We start from the raw sequence: 23860 nt of genomic DNA on the forward strand, positions 1-23860 counted from the left end.
GGAGCAGTGCTAACCAGGGACAAAAGCAGAAGCAGAAGGTAACATTTAAGCAGCGGTGAAAAGTTAGCAAGTGCATATTCTCTACAGTTTATTTTTTCCGAGCACAGCCAAGACTGGCAAAACTGACATGTTTCAACAGATCCAAGACAAGCTTTTTGAAAAAAAGTAATCTAAGTGTCCAGCTCCAATCCCTCCTTCGCAGCTACTCCTCTGAAGGCTGTTCTGGAAACATTCCCTCTCACTGCCCAGAGAGGAGGGAGCTCAGAGGAGGCACAGCAGCATGGAAGTACACATTGCTCCTGCCTACTGTCACCGAACAACCACATCATTTCTGTGGTATGATGAAGTAAAGGACGTGGTTGGAGCATGGGGGCCATCTGGACTAAAGAAATAAACTGCATGCTTTATTTAAAAAAAGAAATAGGACTAGAGACCAAAGAAAAAAATATCTATCTCTTTACTGAAGTTCAGGATGAAATCCTTCTGCAGTAGTTATTTCTGTGGTGTTGGACTTTCCATCATGAGTTTGTACCCAGTGCTGTGGCAAGTGGTCAACCAGACCAATGCATATAAATAAAATGAAAAGCCACTCACTGGTGGGGTTCAGATGAGAAAACCACAGAGCTATTCACAGGGAGGGTAAGAATCAAGAAGCAATAAAAACTTAGACTAAGGGATTAGTCAACAGGCAAGTGTAACTGGATAGCTGTCTGAAGTTGTGGCTTCATGGGAAGCTATACGTCAGCACAAACCAGCCATTTTAATAAACAACAGCAATAGTAAAAGCAATAGTAAACAATAGTAAAAGCCTTTGAAAACTACATTAACATCAGATGTCTGTGCAGGGAGCTGGTGCGAGCCCAAGGCACACAGGTATCAATGGAAACGTACTTTCTGCCCTGTGCTCCAGCTGCTCCGGCAGGGATGGCGAGAACAGCTTGGCCTTTGGACGTGTGGGAGATGGACCCTCGGGGCTCACCTAAAGGGGCTCACAGCCTGCCCTGGCCCACGTGTGCCATGGGACAGAGGCACGACGGGCTCAGCCAGGTCCCAGCTTGGGAACGCCTGTCTGGGCACGGAGCAATGCCGCTGAGACCCACAACCTGCTGCACGGAGTTTAATTGTTTCTTATATAAAGACTACCCACCAATTTATACATCCTTGTATGAAATACAAGATTCAGTGCACAGAAAGGCTTACAGCAGAAATGCATGTATTGACTTATTAATGTATACATTGCATACAGTGAGGTACCCCAGCCCTTCCAGATGGAAACATTAAACCAGGGTAACAGTCCCACTGTGGAGGCCACCTTCCCTGTATAGCTCTTCATGCTACCCCACTGAGGAAAAGGGTCCCTCTGAGCTTGTCTGCGGGGGCTGGTTTAGGAGATGGTTGTGCTGGACCAGAGGGACAAGGCATGAACAGCATCGGCTGGGCGAATTCCCTGGCAGCAGTGCTGCAGGAGGGGCTGACGGCAGTGGAGGAAAGGGCGAGGGCTCATCTCTCCTTGGCCGATGTCCCACACCCTGGGTCTGTGGCAAGAACATGTCTCCAGCACGTGACTCCAAAATGCCTGAATATTTTTAGCACATGATGGGAGAAGGTTTGTCCCCACTGCCCCAAGGTCACTGCCTCGCTTTCTCTCACTGCTGCTCACTTAACTTAAAATGCTGGTTGCACCACCAACAAATAAATGCAGTTTAAAGGGAGAGGCACTAGAGTGGGTTGCAGAAAAAAGCCCAGAAGAGAAGGGGAAGATGTGCCTTGGAGGGGCCACAGGGGCCAAACCCCACACTTGACATTTCCAACTGTGAAACCTGATCCTCTCTGTCCCTCCTAAACGATACAAAAGCAGGGCAATCTAGTTGCACGGAATAATTAATTCTTACCAAAAAAGGCATTCAGCAACTTCTGCACCTGAATATTACTGCCAACAGTCCGGTAGACGCCCTCCGTAGTAATCCCTAAGCAGGAGAAAGCCAAAGCGCGTTAGAAAGGGTCTTCCCCAGCTGGTGGGAAGTCCAAAAGCCCCATCTAGTGGAACTCTTCTCCCAGCTGGCGGGTGCTGGCTCCGCAGAAACGCTTCTGCTGGCCACATCCCCCAAAAGCTCTGGAACAGCCACCAGCCACCTTTCCCTGCGGCAGCTGGGGGATCCAGCTGTTCTGGAGTGATTTATCTTCGCCTGATAGCCCACGCTGGCGATGTAGGCGGCTACAGGCTGCGTGTTTCATGAAAGTGCAGAGGGTGAGCTATCACCCACCAGCCTGCTTCTGTCCTGCTGCATTTAACAAACTAGGTCTGAATAACCTTGTACCCCAGTTAACCCCTGCCTGTCCCCCCAGTACAGACAGACTTCCAGAGCTGTTCTCCTTCTGCCCAACAATGAGTTTTTTCAGAGCCAAAGATGAGAAACTGACGGATGAAAACAGCATAAAGGTGGAAATTCAATCCTAACTGAATCTGCTATAACAACATTGCAAACCGCGCAGGAGTTCTCCTCCTCTGACACGTGTTTTTCAGTTAAAAGTTTCATTGACTAACAACTGCAGAAAATACAATATGATTCAAGGCCAACAGAAGCACCGCCAGGACGGCGGCACCTCCTGATGCCAGTGCGAGCACCTCACCTTTTGTTTCCACTGCGTTGATGCACTTCCGTACAAACTTGAAGCCGACCTCGTTCAGCTCCACTGTTTCAAACGAGAGAAGCGGGGTTAGCTACCTGAGCACCGGCACGCAGCGCCCCGTGGAAAACTACTGGGAAGGCCCCATAACCCAAACCCTGCCAAGCACACAAAGCTGCAGTGCCCCAGCACACAGCCGGGTTCACACATGCATCTGCATCATGTACATCCCTCCGTGAAAACACAGGCATTCCTTAAATCCTGACAAGGAATTATTAGTTCCATATGTTCTGTATTTTTCCTCGAATTTATTTTGGGCTACAGCATTGCTCCCTACGCCCTTTCTGTCTTTAATAATAAAAGCGTAAATCAGAGTCCCGCCGCATGTGAATTTGTGTCTGATAAGGAGTTGATTAATCATTTCCAGAGCACTGCAAAAACTGCAGTTAAAGCTCTTCCACATCATAGGATCGTGTAATTTCCGCTTATCTGCTTGACTAGATTAAAAAGCAAAAACAATACAGCTTGATATGCTGAGTAAAGCAGAACACAGGTTTTTGTTCCAGCCAATTAATCACAGACTATCTCTGTGCCTGTTTTGCAGGCATCACCAGGCAGGTAGAAAGTCAGGATTTTTTTCCATACACATATTTCTGTAATCACACTACTACTTCTGCTAGTTTTTCCGGGATATCTGGAAGGATTGTCCAAGTTATAATGTGAAATATCTTTCTGTTCAGTGCAAATGTTTATATTGAATTTCTCCTAAATGATCATGCTGTTGTTGGTTTGGAATTTTGGGGGTTTGGGTTATTTGGGGGGAGTGGAGGTATTTTTTGTTTGTTTGTTTGTTTATCTTTTTAATGTAAACCTTCATTTTACTGGAAAAAACAGCCACAGGACACATCTGGACCAACTCCAGTCACACCACAGGCCATGTTGGCGAATCCTATGAAATCACTGTATTTTCAGCAAGTTGTTTAGAACAATTCTCTCTTCTCTGAGAAGCAGAGATTAAAAGCTCAGACGCATCTTAGCTCTAACACAGGAGTTAAGACATCCTTAAGCAAAGACCCGCTCGGTACTTGATACTGAGCGGTATGATATGATTTGAAGTCTTTCTAGCTCTAATCTATTAAAAACAGAGTGTATTTACTTTTGTGAGGGACTGAGTCACATTCTTTGCAGGCGTGCAATGCAAACACAGACAAACATCAGGTTTCATGCTTACGCCTCTGATAATGCTACCTCTGTATTCATTAAAGTCAGATAATTAAAGTGCTGATAAAAGGAAGCTCTAACACATAGAATGCAAGTTTTCACCCAGCTAACGAAGCCCCAGAGTCTGCCCTGGCAGCACACTCAGCCACCGCAGTAACGCTGTGTAAAAGGGGAAAGGGAAAGGGGCAGCAGTGTGCCCCGGGGCTGCAGAGGTGGCGGGTAGGGTACACCCTGCTCGCAAAAGGGGAGACAAGGGACAAGGTGGTGGGATGGGAGCTCCAGGGAACTAAACACCACCTCTTATTTTCCTATTATAATCTTTTCTAAGGGAAATGCCTTCAAAATCTCTCACTGCTCTTTTTTCCCCTCTGTTATTTTGGGGTTTAGAGGTGCAAATTGAACTCCACATCCCGGTAGTTCGTGATAAATAAAAGCTGCACATTGCAATCGATAACTTTTACTGTTTGCAAATTTCTTATCTGGCCTCAATATCAGACACTGCGATGAAAAGGAAAGAATTTACACTGCTGCCACGGAGGGAATACACAGCCTATTCAGCAGAAATCAAGGACGAGTGTATCTGCAAGGAAATACACTGCCCAGACCTCCAGACAGCTTCCACAGCTCAGAGGAACAGCAACAGAAATGACTCACTTTCTTCCTGTTTTGTGATGGGACTGTGGTAGATCTGAAAAAGGGGAGGGAATGGAAGAGGAAGAAACAAAAACATGATGCAATGTGATTTGATATTTTTTTCAGAAGAAAATGCAGCACCCCATAAATCACCCAAAGCCAATCCCAAACAGTAAGATAATCTCCCAAAGAAATGTCATTTTATAACTAAGCAAGATACCATTATTTACACAATGAACGAGATTTTGCTGACTTTCTACATTTCACTGGAGCATCTCTAGGAAACAGGTCTCCCCAAAACCAAAAGGAAACTTTGTCCTTTAGGTGCCCTGTAAAAATGGCATCTGAACATTCCGGCACATAGGGGTTGTGGTTTTGTTTTTTTTTTCCTTATTTGCTTGCTTTTAAAAATTCAAGTGCCAAGATATTCCTTCATCCCATACAACAATACCTTCTGTATTTTTTTATTAATAATAAACAGCAGGTGCCATCCTTTATACATAATAACACATGTTGTAAACCGAGTGAGCCCTAGACATCCCCTAAGTGACTGGCTGCCCAGCACAAGCACGCTGACCCTCCACACTATACCACGGCCTTTTCTGTTTAAACGAGTAGGAGAACTGTGCTGCAGAGGGTGCCCGTGTCCCATCTCCCTGCTCCCATGTCCCATCTCTGCATCAGTGGCCACACAGCCCTGAGCTACCCTGCCCAGCAAGTGCACCCACTGCCAATCCTCTTCACCGAGCCCACCGAGGGAAAGGCAGCTCTCCAAAGGCAAGGGGAACTGCCAGAAATGGGTTTTCCTGCACTGCACATCGTGCTGTCCATTTACAGGACATTCGGTAAAGTGCAGGAGACTGTGCTTTGCCCAGGCTGAAGGAAGGAAACAGCAGCAGGCACAGAAGGGCAGGCGAACACTGGTGCAGGGTGGCCACTCCTATGGGCCAGACTTCCCAAATGCTGCTCAGAGCAGGGACAGACAACAAAAATCACCTCCGGCAGGTTGAAGACTGAGTTGTGAACAACAGAAATATCGAGCGTTCCAGACCCAGTATGGCCACAGTCCTTGGGCAGTATGGCACAACTAGGGAACGTACCAGAGCTTTAAAGGGGGAACAACAAAATGCCCATCGCAAGCTAGCTGTGCCGCAAGCAGAACAGCACGAAATCCCATTTTGGCTGTGCAGTGGCTGAACTGATGCCCTGAATAAGCGACAGCAGCGAAGTGACAGCTGTAACAAGGAGCCTGCCTGTGTCACTGCTCTTCCCCAGGACCTGCCGGCAGAGGACACTGCTCGGCAGCACATTCCCGGCTGTGCAGCAGCTCCCTCAACACCTACCGGCTCCTTCCCATCCATGGCTTCCATCCACAGCCTTCGATTGGCTTCCGAGAGCGCTTGCAGTGTGATGGTCCCAGACCTGTGCAGAGTTCATCCAGGGACAGGCAGGAAAATGAAGCAAAAGTTGTTTTTAATAAACAGCAAAGAGCGATTTCATCCAGGTTTACAGGGTTTATCTGTTTGGAGGCCATTTGAATACTAAGCATCTCACCTTTCATTAGTTTCAATGTCAAAACAAAACCTTTTGTCTATAGAGTCTGTCTTTCTCCTTACACAGGACTTCAGTGTCAGGTCTAAGGTGCCCTAGGAGAGAAGATGAAAGCCAAGGTTAGAGGAAAGAAGCACGGGAGAAGATTTTGGGTTCCTCAGCACCCTTAGGCTGCAGCCCAGCACGGCACTGCCCGTAAAGGACTAGGCTCCCAGCGGGTGTTCCGCCAATCTGATGGCATTGGTACCAGGAGCACAGAGGGTCCTTCCTACCATCAACAAAGACAGAGATCAAAGGCTTTGTGAGCCAGGCTTCCTCTCCTCAGCCACAGAATGTTCTAGATTTCATGGCACTACCCCGCAAACAAGTGCTAAATATCTCAGCAACAAGCAATATGCCTCCACAGAGGAGGAACGCTGCTATAAACAAACCTCATGAGGCAGTTGTTTGGTCTTTCAGGCCAGGACCATGCTTGGCTGTTATCTGACACACTTGGATCCTAATTTTAATAAAGCCTGATCAGTGCTACCAATGATCCACAGCATTCATGGTCCAAACAGCTTAACACAAAATACCTTGCAGAAAAGGAACGTTAACTGACCAAATCTAGAGCAGGTGCACTCTGAAGAGAAGTGGCACTGCAGGGCTGTGCTCTGGCCCTTTGCATTCATGCCCCTGCACTCCACATCAGGGTCATTTTGTAATGTGATCGTCACATCTCCACATAGTTGTAGGAACTCTGAAGAGACACTCAGGAGATCTTACAGCCAACCGGACCCTAGGGTTGAGCGTGCAAACCTGGAACATGTTCAACATCCCGACCATTGTCATCGCCACTGCATCTGCAAGACCTGTGGCAGAAGCGCATCAAGCAGATCCAGGACAGCCTGGCGGCAAGGACTGCCTTTTCCAAGATTACATCCAGCTTACACACCGTGATGATAATCTCCTGGCTGTGTTTTGTGTGTGTGCTGGTTGGTTGGGGTTTTCAAGACCACTCCTTGTAATCATGGCATTTGAAGCTGTGTGGGCAGCTGCAACCTGAAGATGCTGACTACCAGACTGCAAGAATTTGGGAAGGGGAGTAATTTACATTTTTGCAAGCCCCTACCATGCATTAATTGGCCTTACTAGACATGTTTACGGCATAGATGACAACAGATCTCTCCAGTTTTGGACATTGCTTTGCCAAGGTCTCTGCCAAGGGCTTCAAAAAAATACATTTTATTTTATTGCTGCAGCATGCAGAGGGCCGCCAAAGAACAGACCATGAGATCACGAACTGGAGAACAGCACGCCTGACTGGGAAGTCCCCGGGGGATGTCGCTCCATGGCAGAGGAGGGTGGGTGGACTCAGCTGGATGCAGTTGCTGTATTGAGCCACAGTCCATCATCCACACCCGCATCCTACCCCTCCTCTGTCACCCCAAGGAACCGCAGGGAACTCCCAGACACATCACTCACGGGTAAAAACCAAAGCATTTTGTGAAAGAATCAGTTCCCCTAATTGTTGCCTTATTGCAGTTCAGAGCTGCAACTGCTGCCCTCTCCTCCTCTCCTAACACCAGTCCCACTCATGGGTAACCAGTTCTGAAAACAGAAATCAAAATCACAAACTAGTGACTGTGCAAACATCCAAAGGCAGCGAAGTACTGCTTTTGGAAGCACTCATCTAATAACTCAAGTAATTCAAGTACTCGCAATCACTGAGAGGCCTACGTGCAAACCAGGCTGCAGGTTTACCACCCATTTGCATGGATAAATACCAAATTAGCTTGTCCAGCAAGGCAGAAATTTCACACTAGACCAAACCTGCAAGTCACCACTGCCCGAGTAACGCTCACATTACACAAACCTGTGTCTCTGCTGCCAAACCCTGCAGGACTTTGGGTCATTTGGGAGAGAGGGAGGTGAAACTTCTCTTCACAGAGGTGCTTCCTTCAGGTTGCACCAAACCACCTGTCTGTGCAGCCAGGCAGGGAGAGGACACGAAGCCCACCACTCTGCTCTGTGGCCAGGAGCCCTTCCACAGCCGCAGCATTGGGACCAGCCCACTGTCAGCATGTCTTGAGGACCGGCGCTGCCAGGCGACTGCTCCCGACAGTGGGGCTGGCCTCTGCTGCCCTGAACGTGGCATCTGTATGTCTGTTTGCTTAAGGAAAGAGATGACGGGGGCAGATTGAAGGTGAGACCTGATGCCTGCGTCAATGTTTGCAGATAACCCTCCAAGAAACCAACTCACTTGCTTAGCCCCAGGCTTCTGATCCATGGGCGTCATCCGCAAGGTTTTTGCCTCTTTTTCATACTGGCAGTAATATTTCACCCAGGAGATGCCCAGTGCCCCTGCAGAAACAGAAAGGAAACTGGAGTTAGAGGTGGTGCCAGAGTTAGAGTTGGACAGAGCTGGCAGGGCATGGCCAGCATTTCCCGCATGTCCACGCTTCTCTGGGGACAGACACCGCTGGCCCCACGGGGACACCTCCCTCGCCAGCATCTCCACTGGCAAGACCCAGGAGGAGGAGGAGAGGGGGAGAGGAGTGCAGGGTGGCAGCCACCTCCAGTGCCCTCCCAAAATGCTGCTGGTGAAAGGGCGTTTGTGGGACTCTGGTTGCGAGCCAAGCTGGTTTGGCCAAGTCCAGCCAAGACCTACACTGGCAGGATCCTACGTGTCTTGAATGCTTGTTTCACACAGACACCACTAGTTTTTCCTGTTGATGAAAACTTGGCAGTAAAGACAACAGCATCTTTAAAACACTCTAAAGCTTCTACTTATATTGCACTGGATTTATTGTCACTTTTCTTTGTTGTCTTACTTGAACCCTTTTATATAAAATACTTCAACTGATAATTTTTCTGTAATTTTTTCTTAAATTGTAGTGTCAGGAGGAACAACTCTCTTCACACTCAATTTACAGGGGAAACATAAACAGAGGCAGCAAACTCTCATTGGCATGCAGGAACACGCAACATTTGTTTGTGGTCTAAAATTACTGTCTATGTGTTTTCTTTTAAAAGCAGGATAAACATACATACAAATATATGTATAAATACATTTGTATATACAATCCAAAAATTAACTGCTCACAAAGTTGTCTGCAGACTCAGAAGCCACAGCTCTGCATAGAGGGTTTTGTCCCCTGAGTGTTCAGCCTTGCATGGCCATGGAAAGCTACAGAGAGTGTTTGTAAAAGACTGAATTTGGTTTGATTTGATTCCACGCAGAATCACAACAAGTTTCACTCTCAGCAGCTTAACTCTCATTGCTGGTTAACACTTCAGCTGTGCTCAGATGCCCTCAGAGCCGCTGCGAGAGGGAAGCTGGGCAGGACACCAGATTCATTCTGATAAAATGCAGCCAAGGTGCAATCTGCCAGAGCTCTGGTCTCTCCAGCGCTACAACAGAGTAATAAATCTCATCTAATTTGAGCGCAGGGCAATTAGCTCCTTGCTTACACGGCTCACGTAACCCAGAGAAAGCTCTGTGCCACCATTGAGCTAAAGCTGCCGGTGATTCCCTGGGCACCCCGTGCACTGGCAGGCGGTGCTGCCCTGTGCAGCACAGCCCACAGTGACACCGTGGCTAAAGCTGGCTTAGGCACGGGAGCCAAGTGTAGCCCACACAGCGGGGCTATGAGCCAGGCAGTCCAGGCTAACACATTCTCTAAGGTATTCAGGTGCATATAAAAGCCATTACATTTCTCCTGAGTGTACAGATAACCCTCAATGGTCGGCTGCCCAGGTAGCTTGCAGGTTAGGGGGGCTTCCTTCATCCTCTTCTTCAAGTCTTCCAGCTCCTCCCGTGTGCTGGAAAAATGATTCCTTGTCTGTTAAGAGAAAAGAAAAAGAAGTACATTTGAACATGAGCAAAGAGCAAACTTCAGGTATACCTGGTCAAATTTTAGGTGCTCTGGCAGAAATGAATTGGTCCCCCATGTACAAAATGCGGAAGCCACTCCACAAGCTCACACAAAAACTCCAGCTAAAAGAATGAATGGACTCTTAAAGATGATCGAAGAGACAAGGTTTAACATACCGTACATGGCAACGCTGGTGAGGAGTCATAACAGGGAGGACACTTGTTCTTTCGATAAAAGAAACTTGGCACATTTTAAGGCTAGGTGGAGCAGAAGGAAGCACCTGAACTCTTCACACCATTGTTCAGGTAACAGGCATATTCTCCTACAAAACTAGGGCGTTGATCCCTCAAAAGACCATGCTACACTGCTTGGCATGAAATAATTTTTCAAGAGTCACATCAATACAGGGTAGAAAATCAAGGCATTTTTATGGAACACCACTTAGACCAATTAATGAGCCAGCAGCAAACTCAACTTGGCACAGACTTATGGCTGTCGTTCCATGGAAATGAGGGCCATCCATGAAGGACTGAGGATAAAAGAAACAGGACACAGATATTTTAGCCCATGAGCATACTTAGCCAGCAGAGGAGCTTACCAAAGCATGTGGTAAGCCAATACCATTAAGATCAAGATTGGAGGCCTTTTTAGAAGATGTGTACAATTTTGATCTCATGAAATTGGAAGAAATTCTCAGGCTTGTTTACGCACAAAGTTAAACGATACAATTGTAATAGCTCCTTCTAGAAAGAACAAAACACTATAACAGCACCTGCAGACTCCTGTGCAGGAGGGGAGAAAATACACATGGACTGTGAAGGAAATAACTATCTGCACCTCCCACAATGTAAACATGGACAGTCTGTTTTGTATGGAAAAGCCTTGCCACCAGAGGCGTTTAAATACAAACGAGAATAGAAGTCACATGCAAAAAATACTTCAGCTGGGCAGGAACTCACATTCTGCAGGCTGAGCTGAAGCTGCTGTTTATAAGGGAGGAAATCCTGCGTGAGCTCAACTGTCAGGTTGTTGTATGTAAAGAGGCTGTGGAGAAAAGCCAGTACCTGCAAAGGAGCAAAAGGACACAGATTAAACTTCTCTTTTATATTTGTAATCAGAGGAAAGACAGACAGGAAGTGGGGTTTCAGAAATTACATGTATAAATTTATTTTTTTTTCTTACAACTTTGGAGTGATGCAAATCTTAGTATGACTTATCCACCACAATGTCCCTAAAGCCCAGGTCTACCACCCACACATCTGCCTTAATAAAACACACCCGAAATGAAAGACCCTGCTGGGAGACCAAGAGTAGGTCTGCAGATTGCTTGTCCATGAGACCTACACGATCCCGCGCTCAATGGCTTCTGGTGCCAGGGCAGAGCCACCCACCCAGGGCAGGGTCCCTGTACACAGCCACGAGCTGTAATACTGCAGCCAGTGCCGTGACAGGTAAGTGGACCAGATAACAACTCTCTCCCTCTGAACCCAGCTAACATTTACCAAACACAACATGTCCAAGATAATTCATAACAAGATCTCTAGCTACCTAGAGCGTCTAGCCTGTTCCTCCGGATTGACTTACAGACAAGAGAAACAAGTCTGTGGCTTCACAGCGCTCCAGCAAACACCACTGAGGCTGTTAAGCTGCAGCAATCCGAGTGTGCAAGGTTAACTCCTGCTCCATCACAAGACTCCCCAGGACCGAATCCAACCTGGCAATTCATTCTTTCCTGTGACTGTTAGCAAGTCAGCATATCTGAACATCAAACAACAAGGCCTGAAAGAAAAGGAAGCTCCTACCGGTTCAACAATACTGAATTTCTTGCTTTCTTGTACTTCCTGGATCTGGTACACATACTCAAGGGAGGACTCAAAGAAATTGTGTCTCTCTTTGTCAACCTGAAGGTCAGCCTGAAAGAAAGAGGGAGAGGTGAAAAAAATAAATACTTCACATCTAGCTTGACAATATTTGACTAGCATTTGCCTGTGAGCCCACAAATAGGTTTGCCCTCACTTAAGGAAAAGCCTGCCAAAGGTGTCCTGCCCAGGTTTTGAACACTCTGCACAGAACCAGAAGACTGGACTTCTGAGGTCTGGCCTTTTCTAGCTCCCTTTCATTTATGGATCTAGAACCCCACTCCCCTCTGCAAGTATAAGGCTTTCCCAAAGCATATTTGTTATTTTAGCATAAGCTTCCTCTCTACCCACTGTCCTGCACCGGTGAGGACAAGGCCGCTGTCACGATCCTCTCGCCTGACTGCTGCTGCGACCCGAAACCAGCAATTCCAGAGCTGCAGAACCAGGTAGGACAGCGTGGTATGCCACGTTACTGCAGCTTCCACAAATTTTGCCTTGCAAAGATACTTGTAGGTTGATCTGATTACTGGTTTGACAGACCTGATTCGATCCGACTACTCTGATGTGGGCTGGAACAGCTGGGGCTTTTCTTTCTTGTTCCAACATGTTTGGTGGCAGCATCAGCTTGAAGGAGCACCATCCCTCCTCCGCCTGCTGCTCACTGCCACCGTGGGCCTGCTGACACAACTACCCCTGCAAACACCAGGAGCTAGGTACGAAACTAGGCTGGCAAAAATAATAATAACCAGTTATTTTTCAGCTAGGTCAGTTCCCCAAGCCAGTTCAAAGGGCGGCCAATCCCCACCTGTGCCAGTATAACTGGTCACTGCCCTGTACTACAAAGGTGGGTAGAAGAGGTGACAATGCATAAAGGCACTATTGCTGCTTGGCGCTTTATGCCAAACTACCACCTCAATATCCCCGGTCTCATCCATGTGAATAGGCTTTAGGTAGATTTAATTGCTTATCAGTTTCAACTGGTTACTGAAGGGGGTGATTTTCCCCCCTTTTTTAAGACCTAGAGCAGCTGGTGGTGTTGATTCTGGACTCAGTCAAAGAAAACTCCATACACACCTCCTGTAATTGGGATTCCTTCTTTTTGGAAGACAAATGCAAATGGCGATCCAGCATAGAATAAAACTTCTCACCATCCTTCTCAAACTTTTTCTTTCTTTCCTGTAGATGCAAGAGTTGAAGCAGAAACAGTTATTGGTGTTTTCCAGATAAGAACATGCAACAATGCCAAGATCTTTTCTGCAATTCAGTATTCCCATGGAAAATTTCTGGTCAACCCACCAGAATAGGAGGCCACTTTCCATTTGCTCTGCTTTCACAGTCTGTTGCTTACACTGGATTTAGCTACCCCTCAAGATCAAGCTCTGGCAATACTTGGTGGCACAAACACTTGAAGTATTTTGTCGTGTCAGCATTGTAGCAAAAGCACCACTGATGAGGTATTGTTCCCCTCTCTTCAGTGTTGAGTAAACTTGAGACATACGAAAACATATTCACCATTTGCTAATGTGCCATTCACATGATTCAGAAACAGCTGGACAAATACTTTAATGACAAAGACATGCATAGGATAAGAAAAGATTTGTTAGGAGTTTGGCCATTTTCTGCTTTGAAGCTTTTATAGTCTGTTTCTGAAAATCATAGAATCATAGAATAGTTTGGCTTGGAAGGGACCTTTAAAGGCCATCTAGTCCAACTCCCCTGCAATAAGCAGGGACATCTTCAACTGGATCAGATTGCTCAGAACCCCGTCCAACCTGACCTTGAATGTTTCCAGGGATGGGGCATCTACCACCTCTCTGAGCAACCTGTTCCAGTGTTTCATCACCCACATTGTAAAAATTTTTTTCCTTATATCTAGTCTTTTTTAGTTTAAAGCAATTTTCCTTGTCCTATTGCAACAGGCCCTGCTAAAAAGTTTGTCCCCATCTTTCTTATAAGCCCCCTTTAAGTACTGAAAGGCTGCAATAAGGTCTCCCCAGAGCCTTCTCTTCTCCAGGCTGAACAACCCCATCTCTCTCAGCCTTTCCTCATAGCAGAGGTGCTCCAGTCCTCTGATCATCTTCATGGCCCTCCTCTGGACTTGCTCCAACAGGTCCATGTCCTTCTTATGCTGGGGGCTCCAGAGCCGGATGCAGTACTCCAGGTGGGGTCTCACGAGAGCAGAGTAGAGGGGCAGAATTCCCTCCCTCGACCTGCTGGCCATGCTTCTTTTGATGCAGTCCAGGACACAGTTGGTCTGCTGGGCTGCGAGCGCACATTGCCAAGTCATGTCCAGCTTTTCCTCCACCAGTACCCCCAAGTCCTTCTTGGCAGGGCTGCTCTCAATCCCTTCCGCCCCCAGTCTGGACTGATACTGTGGGTTGCCCTGACCCAGGTGCAGGACTCTGCGCTTGGCCTTGTTGAACTTCCTGACGTTCACACGGGCCCACTTTTTGAGCCCATCCAGGTCCCTCTGGATGGCGTCTTGTCCCTTGTGGCTATTCTTCAGAGACAGCTCTTCACACTCTATCCGATAATTTCTTGATGTAGAGAGCAACCCCTCTGCCCCTCCTTCCTCGCCTGTCCATTCTTAACAGCCTGTAGCTATCAATAACTGCACTCCAGTCATGGGATTCATCCCACCAAGTTTCAGTAATGGTAACTAGGTTGTAGCTTTCTAGCAGCGTGGTGGCTTCCAACTCCTCCTGTTGTTTGTTGCCCATGCTGTGCGCATTGATGTAGAGGCACTTCAGCTGGGCTGTCAGTCATGTCATCTTCTTAGAGGAACACACCTTAATTCCTTTGAGGTATTTCACCGGTGTTTCCTTCTTGGCTCCTAATACCTCAGGAGCCCCCGGGTCATCTCTGTAAGACTTCAAGTGTGCTGCAGTGTAGCCAGCACATCTCAAAGCAAAAGGCTGAGGGCCCTTGCTGAGGGCCTCATCCCTCTAACCTTGGCACGTCGTCCCATAGCTTGTGACGGGCAAGCCTGATATTATCCCCCAATGCCCTCCAAGCCTAGTTTAAAGCTCTATCACTGAGCCCCACTAGCTTGTGAGCAAAGACCCTCTTAGCCCTTCGAGAAAGGTGAATCCTATCTGACGCCAGCAAGCCTGGTGCTGTGTAGGCCATCCCATGGTGTGCACAAATATCAGAACGAAAATAGAAGACAAGAAGGGTGATACGTGGGAGGAAAGTTATCGTCTCTTTATTAACAGTGGTGGAAAGAGAGATCACAAACCTTGCAGTCAAAGCTTACACATGTTTTACTGTGTAGTGCCCAGACCAAATACAGCCCTGGGGAACATTGCCTCAAACATAGCCGTTTTACAATACACAATGTGAAAATTTCACCTCTTGGAGGTCCCTTACAGATGGGCTGGTTCCTATTGACCTAGTGTACATCTCAAACACTACCACAGGCATGCAAACATGAAGTGTGGACTGATTTGTTAAGAAAAAAATACTTTGTGAAGGAACCACTAACAAAAAGAGTTGTTTGCACTGGTAAACCTGAAAGGGGAAACATCTAGAAAGAGTGCAAAAGGAGACATTTGAGAATGAAACCCAGAGAGAACACAGGGAGGAGCTGAGCTGAGGACCAGGCTGTTTGCTTATGAAACCACAGAAGACTAGCAATCAAGAAACAACCATGAGTAGAAGCCATGTTGACAAATACCCACATCAGATGATAACTAAGCCATCCGTGATTGCTGAGAGGCAGTTAAATTGCTAAAATAAGGAAATTCCAGCCTGGCAGCAGCCTCAATGCCAGGTGCAAGTAGCTGAGGACTAATGAACACATACTACAGGGCATGTATATGATACCCAAATCCTCTGTCTAGCTTTTGAAAGCTAAAGCTCAAGGAAGTGGAAAGCAGAGTTAGGAAATCCCAGCCTCCTGTGGAATTAGTGGTATCTTTCAACAATTATCTCCTAAAATACCTGAAATCCTGTTCTCTTGCCCCTATTCAGAAATTCATGAATAAGCCAACACATACCAATGCCACCACGGAACAGAGCAGACGGACTCTGCCAGACTGGTGGATATTAGTTACTTTCCTCATGAATACAGTAGCGACCACAAAGTTTGAAGCTGCATTTCCTAAATAAAGTCTTTTCTCTTTCTTTAGTCAGTTCTCCTGCCATGAAGTTTTGCTTCCCCATTCCACTTGCATGGACTATCCAGTCTGTCTAATGGGATGTCCTACACAGCAGATGCCTGGGGGCTCCCCAGACTGGTACATAGGCTCAGCACGGTTAGTCCCTGTGCTTTCTTCGCAGCCCCTCACTTATAGCGGCTACTGCTGTATTCCCTCTGGAAGAAGAAAGGTTATTTTCTGGTGGGCACTCACAGGGAGACACTCGTATGTTGTTTACTGGAGCACATGAAGCTTGCACAGCTCCCCACATTACCCATTGTGGGTAGCATCTGTTAGAGAAGGGCAAAGGCACTCACATTCAACAGCTCCTGGCAATAGCCTGGCAATAGCCATCTTGGCCTTTGCTGGAGGAGCAGCTTGCCACCAGCACCCAGGCTCGTGTCGGAGAACTCCTGAGAGGCACCTCAGACAAAGCAGGGACAAGTGTTACTGCCGACTGCCTTCCTACAAAAAGGATTTCTGACCCCACATGAAGAGTCCTGTTTCTCTAATCCTTGCACAAAAGCACAATTACCATGGAAAAATGCTGTAATGCTTGCAGAGGCACCAACTCAAATATCGCCGCTTGTATTTAACTGTCTGGAGTAGGGCAGGCTTAGACCAGCAAACCTTTTTACCCCAGTAATTACACCTACTGCCCTACAGAGACCCTGTAATCACAAGACCCCTGAAGAGAAGTATATCTTCTGGTATCATCCTCAGCAATATCAGCGATACTGTAACTCTGTGTTAGCAAATTCATGCCTCGGAATAAAAAGAGATCTAGCTGTCAAATCCAGAGGAGCAGAGAGTCCTCCAAGAGCGAAACCTAATTTAAGCAGCGCTGCAGCTGCGGAGCCAATGCCAGGAAGGACTGTCAAAACAAAACACCACCCTCGTGACTAACAACACCCTTGATAAGTAAATCCAAACCCAGAGAAGCAAAAGTGTTTGTGAAGCAGCAATTACTGTGTCTGTAAGGTCACACTTCTGGATTGTCTGTGCCGTTAGATGCCATGTCTAACGCTGCTGGGAAGCTACGCTTGTTTTCATTTCTGTAACAAGGAGTCACCAAACCCCAAGGCCACAGAAGTGCAGTAAAACACAGCTGCATAGAGAGCACCAGTGGCTGATGCGGCACTGCGGGTCGCAGCTCACACCTCTCCTGCTGCCGGCTTCTTGCATCTCAGAGAGGATGGCTGTGTCGGCAGCAGGTCCCGAAATACCCCAGTGATGAAAAGCGAGTTCTGAGCCCAACCAGCTCTTGGGGATAGCTCAGCTATCCCGAAGGAGGTGACATGCAGAGGTGGTCTCCCAGCACAGCAAGGGATGGTGCCAGCCCCGCTCTGTCCCACAAGTGAGGGGGGACCCACAGGCGAGCAGCTGAAGGCGCAGCAGGAGAGGGGCTGAAGCATGCTCCAGCACTCGAGGCGCCGCTCCAGGCGTCCTCTCCTGCCTCTTGACGCCGGCGAGAAGCACACGTAGGGTGACTCACCCATCCTCACCCTGGTGGAGTGTCTGCAAGGGATGTCAGCCACGCTCCAGCCCAGACCAGGGACCAACTTCTTCCTCACTCGGCCATCCGTTCTCCAGCTGGGTGGCTGCTGGTCTGCCCCAGGAGCTGTGGGAGGGCACATGGCGAGGGACCAGGGAGCAGCTGCCCACCAGAGCCTGCTGCCACCGTGGCTGGGCACAGCAGAGCCTGTGGGCAGGGACGCGGTGCCGGGCAGGGCAGGGGAACGCGCCTCTCGATGCGGCAGCCTGGGAGCACATGGGTCCTGGCAAGATAAGCATCTCGTCCGCAGGAGAGGCAATGTCACTGTGGGTGCTGTGGTGCCTGTGCACATGGCCACGGGACCACAAGCCCATAGGGAGACCACAGGCTGTGGGTAGCCATGGTGCCCATGCAGACAGCTGCAGGACCACGAGCCTGTGGCCAAAAGGAGACCATGGGCTGGGAGTCACGCAGCAGCTCTGCCACCAGCTCGCATGGGTAGTGCCCTGCAGGAAGACACGGCCTGTCCTGCAGCAGAGGGTCATCTCTGCAGCAGCAAAGACAGGTCAAAAGAAAGAAAAAGATTGGGGGAGCAATGGAGGAGCTTTTTCTGCAGCTGTAGGTCAGAGGCAAGACAGCAACTCCTTCAGGGAGCGCTTCCTCTTCTGCCAGTGCCCATGGGTAGGCAGAGGCACATGGCCCTGTCGGGGCCGCAGAGCGCCAAGATCTCCCCCAGGGATTGAGGTGATTGGGAACGACAGCCGAGACGGACACCAGCGTGCGGAGCACAGCTCGCTCCTGCAGGACAACTGCTGCCACGCCAAAAGGAACGCAGCACAGAACAACATTTCTGGCCACTAAAAGGGAACTTGCCAATCATTTCCCACTCTGGCCAATTAACATATAACTGAAAAGCAGAAGGATGAACTACAAATCCCTCCCGACTGTGAAGCCAAGGCTTCTAACAGCTTGTTGGCTGCTGAACAGAGCAAGCTAAGACAAAAAACAACACAAAAAACCCACCCAGACTGAAGCACAATCTGGAAACATAAGCACAAATTAGTTCCTCATGAATACTCAGCAAAGGACAGCATTACCTTCCCATTAAGATTTGCCAATTCCAAGAAGCCACCCAACTTTCATGTACGTGCTCACCAGGAGAAACCGAGGCGACTTCACCTGAACGCAGGCGGAGTCGTGCAGCAGTGAAGGAGGGTGCTCTTCAAAAGCTTCACTCTCTAAGCTTCAGCAGATGCTGCTTTAACCAGAAGTAAGGAGGAGTCCTTGGAAAAGCACTGGCTGCCCAGTCCACCAGCAGCTTTGGCCAGCTCTGCATGTGCGGCGTCCTGCCCTGCACACCGGCGGCTGCTGCTGGGAGCAGGGCAAAGCCAGAGCCCTCGGCGGCCGCTCGGTTCCAGTGTGAGCGAAAGACAGAGCAGCTAATGATGTGGGGGAGAGAGGAGCAAACGGACTTGCCAAAACTATTCCTTAACCATCCATTGCTAATTAGGATCCTCTGAAATTCCCATCCTAGAAGAGGTAGAGTGATCTGCAAGCGAGGAGCCCAGCTCACATGGCTACTGCTCGTCTTCTCAAAGAAAAACAAACCAAAATGAAACGAAATGCACTTTGCCTGCTGGGACCCTCCACCTCCGAACACACCTGGAGGGGTTCGGGTGGAGGGGCAGCACCCAGCAGGACATCCCCCCTGCCTGCCTCTGCCCACACGTCCCAGTCCCTCAGAGCAAAGCTGCAATGTGGCTCTGAGCAGAGCCTGGGAAACAGTGCAAGTTGAAAGCCTGTAAATACTAAATGAACCTACTTCTGCTGCATTTTCTGCCCCAGTGTGCCCCTTTTTGTTGAAGGTAACAATAATCCTGCTGAAATTGCAGCAGAGCTACTGTGCTCATGACACAGTTGCCCAGTAATGAAAGCAAACAGCGATGCATTCACCATCACTCGATAAAGAAGACAGCACTGAATAAATTCAAACCCCAAATCAGTTTGGGGAAATTGCAAGCTGTTGCTGGAGAGAAGCTGAAGGCGCAAGAAAGATGGGTGACAGGTTCTGCTTTGGCTTGCAGCCTCATCTGGAAAACGATGGAGGGAAGAAACAGGAAAAAGAGAGATACGTTCATATGGAAAAAAATACTTCATGCCTGAGTTTAACTAATTTTTATGATGCATCAGCAGTTAATACAAAAAAAAGATAATTCCTAAAAAGTAAAATGCTGTTGACGGTATAGAAAGAGCTTTTTCATAAAACCACACTCAATTTAACCTGGTCTTCTTTCCCTCACCCACTGTGTTCTCTCAAATGCTCCTTAGATCTCGCTCCCAGACATGAAAACAAGTAGAAGTTACTGTCCTCCCTTTCTTTGAAAATTATTATTAATGAAATACTAATAACAGAATTAACAAAGTGCTTTTAGGAATACATTTTATCTTGTATGTAAGAACTTTTTGAAAACCATTGCATTCATTTAGCATCCCAGAGTGTAATTGTCCTGGTTTCAGCTGGGATAGAGTTAATTTTCTTCCTAGTAGCTGCTGTGTTTTGGATTTAGTATGAAATAATGTTGATAACACATATCACTTTAGTTGTTGCTAAGCAATGCTTATATTCAGTCAAGGACTTTTTCAGCTTCCCATAGAAGCTGAGAAGGAGCCTAGACAGGATAAGCTGGCCAAGGGAATATCCCATACCATAGACGCCATGCTCAGATATAAATGCGGGTTAGCCGAAGGCGGGGATCTGTGATCGCTGCTGGGGATGGGCTGGGCAATCCATCACTGGGTGGTGACCAATTGTATTGCATCACTTTTTTATATATTCTTTTACCATTATTATTATTTTCTCTTCCATTACTGTTCTATTAAACTGTCTTTATCTCAACCCACGAGGTTTTTTTTTCCTTTTTGTCCCTCTTCTCCCTACCCTACTTGGGGGGGGCAGTGAGTGAATGGCTGAGTGGTCCTAGTTGCTGGCTGGGGTTAAACCACAAGGCTAGTAAACATTCCTCCAGCAGCTTACAATGAGTGCAAACAAGTTTTTCCCCTCTTGACTTTTTTGTTTTGCTTTGCGTTTACATTTCTGGGTTTGGTGTAGGTTTTTTTTTTATATATATAAAAAAAGCTGTCTCCTTCCAAGTGAAATTGGAATTAAATTTCTATTAAAATCCTCCTAAACTTAATGACTGCAGCAAGGCTCTTAATGAAAGTACCCCAACCCCAGAACAGAGCTCACCCACAGCGTGTGAACTGAAAGCCAAGGGCTTTGCCAGGAGGCTGCCGGCAGGGAGTGAGGGACAGTCACCCTCTGTGTGTGAGACTCCTAGCTCAGCCCCAGCCCCACCATGCCGAGGGGCTCTGTCCTGCGAGAGGGCAAGGAGGGACTTTCCTTAGGCTGCTGCAGAGCTGCATCTGCTGCAGCACACATGCATCACTGCCGCACAGCTCTGTAGGTCAAGAGGAATGTGCGCTAAGTAACACTGTGCTCATTTAGGGATTCAGGCCACAGTCAGCCCTAGCATCCTGCTTCGCATTCCCAGGTGTGGCAAGCACATCCCTCTAACTACCTTTCCTTCCTCTGCGAATCAAGAACACCACCACCCCACATGCCCCTCTGCTCCTTTTCAAACCTCACGGTCAGGCACAGCTTCACCAGGCACACCCGGGACTCAGCTTCTGCTCAACAGAAACAGCACATAGCACAAAATCCACCGAGTTCAGAGCCTGCATGGACTGAGTCCACAATTTAGCCTCCACGAATATGATCTAATGTGAAATGAAAAAATAGACCACCCCACGCACCCTCTGCCTTAAGCAACGCCTCCGCCTCCCTGATATCATCCGTGCCCTTCCTAGCGCTTGCAGCAGTCTCAATTACGCTGGTTCCTTTACACACTCACCAAATCAGTGCTGCATCCTCAGCTCTGAACTCTCACTGGCTCTATAGCTTTTGAGCAGATTAAGGTTCCATGGCCAGGGCTGAGAAATGGGTCAGCTCAGGAGATCTTGGATCCTCCGCTTTTATTCTTGACGTCTACACAAACATTTATCAACAAGTCACAGGAAGAGCGATGATGCCTACAGCTAGCAGGGGAAGGTGGTTGGAGGGGGCGGCTGCAGCAGGTCCTAGTGACACCCCAGGGTCTCCCCTGTGCGGAAGCATGCCATCTGACTGAGGAGACTCCATTCATCCCCGGGAAAACGGGTTAATGCAGACTCAGATGTCTTAGTCAGACTGACTGGCTGCTCTCCAGCCAGAGTCATCACAAAGACCCAATTCAAAGGCTCTTCCTATTTGGCTTCAGCATCTTGCAAAGAGAACAGAAAACATCTCACTGGAGGCGACTCTGCCAAAATATGGGAAAGGAAGCAGAGGGCACAAATTCTCTGTGTCATGTCTCTGGTCTGCTCCACAGCCTGGCCCCAGCCTCTCTCCCCCTGGTGTAAATCAGGAAGGATCTACTCGGGTGATGCCAGCCAGTGGAGGCACAGCAGAAATGTAGAGGGACAGAGCACCGTTGTGAGGAGCCCTCATTTGTATTTCACGCCTTCTGCTGAGGGATGCGAATGACCCAAAGGAGCTCTGCAGACTGGCAAGTGAAGGAAGGCTTTGTGCCCAAGGCAATACCCAGAGGATGCAACCCAGTGGGACCCGGGCCAGTGGTATAGCGCAGGCTCCTGTCAGGAAAGCATCAGAGGTGAAGGCAAGGCTCTGGAGCGGGCAGGGGCTTGCTCCAAAACTCACACCCACTCAAGGCTGCAGGGCAGCAGCAGAGAAAGCATTACCTCCCCGTGCATTCCCTGTCAGCTTGGGCGAACCTGCAAACACGGTGCAAAGCGCTCCCCTGTAAGCTTCTGCACAAGAGCACTTCTGCTGAGCCACGGCAGAGCCCTTTTCTCACCAAGGAAGGGCTGTAAGCTCCCAGGTGAACTGGTGTCAGCACTCGGAACAAGCTTGCTGCAGGGTCTATGGGACCAACCGTGCGGAGACACGTGCCTGTCAGCTGGGCACCGGCCAGCTCCGGAGCAGAAGGCAGGGTATGTGACCCGCAGGTGGGAGGCGGCGTGGCTCTTGGAGCAGAGAGCGCTCCGGACTGTAGATGAAGTAATCCTTACACACCTGAATGGCTACTTGAGAAGAAAACAGCCTGAAGGACATTTTAATACTGTCATCTTAACATTTGCAGACCATTGCCCTCTTGACTTAAGTGTTCCATAAACACAGAGGGGAAAATAAGCTTGACCTTGTCCTCATGACTCTTCCCCATGACTCTTTTCTAAATATGTGCTGGCTCTATTGTTAATGCAGACAGATCAATCAGGAGGGAGTTTTCTTTCAGTCCGGGGCACATCCATGTCCTCCTAACACAGAGGTGTGCTGCAAAACCTGCCAGTGAGGAGGCGAGGAGGCTCTCCCCCTGCGCCCGGCGGGGAAGCGTAGGCAGAGCTTCACCAGCACAAAACCAATGGCCGCGGCTGCTGCCTTCACCACGCTCACGCTGCTGCGGCTTCTCAGAGAGGCGTTCTACACACACAGTTGTACAGGGGGATTCTGAAGGGCAGGATGGTGATCAAGTATCGTTTCTCAAATCCTGTATTTATTAAACGTCAAAGACTCCAGATGGGCTGGGCTGAATCCAAGCCCCAAGTGTTCTCCAAAACATCTCCATTTCTGAGCTGGTTCAGAGCCAGCCCCATTTCAAGCTGCCGCCGAGTAATGTGGAACCTGGACTTCTTGATAGCAGACAAGGGAAAAAAAATCTTTTCTGCCCAACATGTGCAGGACTTGCTTTTTATAGTTTGTTTCTTTAAAAGTTTGGTCCATCTGAAAGGCTCGTTAGATGCTTTATTTAAATATTTCATAACAAAACCCCTATGATTATAATCAAGTTCTGACTGCTGGCCTCTGCTGCTTTCCCTCCCTCCTGCTCTAACACACGCTGATCCAAGGAAAGTATTTAATTCTCAATAGCAGTGAATGAACAAAGGGGAGAAGAAAGAAAATAGCAAGGAGTATCTCCTGATCACCAGTTGAGACAAGCACTCCTTGCTCAGGATGGAGACAGTGTTGGAATTAGGCCAGAAGAGAACCCAAAGAATTCAGGAAAAGGTTTTGGAGCCTCTTATGATTGAAAAATCAGACTAAAAGTCACAGCACAGACTCTCTCGCGCCAGCAGCTGAAAGCCAGCATTAAATGGGGAAGTTTCTGAAAGCATGAAGTCGAAACGTAGTACAACAATTACCTACTTTTTAAAACCAACAATAAAAAAACAAAAACAGGAGAAAAAATTGAATGCAAACATAGTAATAGAAAACAAGTCTGTTTAAATTTAAAACAAAGAAACAAGCCTTACCTTGGTGAACCCTATCTGCTCCTTCCGAAAGTTTTCCAAAGGTTTGATCAGCAAATCGCTAGCGTTCTGTACCTACAGCACAAAGAAAGAAACAGTTTACTTACAGGACAC

The 23860-nt window shown here is 48.1% G+C and overlaps 1 protein-coding gene across 1 annotated transcript in view; it reads right to left on the reverse strand.

Annotated features, from left to right (window-relative positions):
* OPHN1 (oligophrenin 1) overlaps positions 1–23860 on the reverse strand; it is a gene marked incomplete at its 5' end in the record, with an annotated part of 68948 nt that overhangs the window by 15901 nt on the left and 29187 nt on the right. The window contains 11 exons of the mRNA XM_082488096.1: positions 1893–1967; positions 2632–2694; positions 4504–4537; positions 5826–5904; positions 6037–6128; positions 8276–8376; positions 9728–9857; positions 10850–10954; positions 11693–11803; positions 12824–12925; positions 23750–23821. Coding sequence (XP_082344222.1) covers positions 1893–1967; positions 2632–2694; positions 4504–4537; positions 5826–5904; positions 6037–6128; positions 8276–8376; positions 9728–9857; positions 10850–10954; positions 11693–11803; positions 12824–12925; positions 23750–23821 — 964 coding nt within the window. The remainder of the gene's footprint in view (positions 1–1892; positions 1968–2631; positions 2695–4503; positions 4538–5825; positions 5905–6036; positions 6129–8275; positions 8377–9727; positions 9858–10849; positions 10955–11692; positions 11804–12823; positions 12926–23749; positions 23822–23860) is intronic.

This window comes from Vanellus vanellus, assembly GCF_965231255.1.
Source record: "Vanellus vanellus genome assembly, chromosome: 10".
Lineage (NCBI taxonomy): Eukaryota > Metazoa > Chordata > Aves > Charadriiformes > Charadriidae > Vanellus > Vanellus vanellus.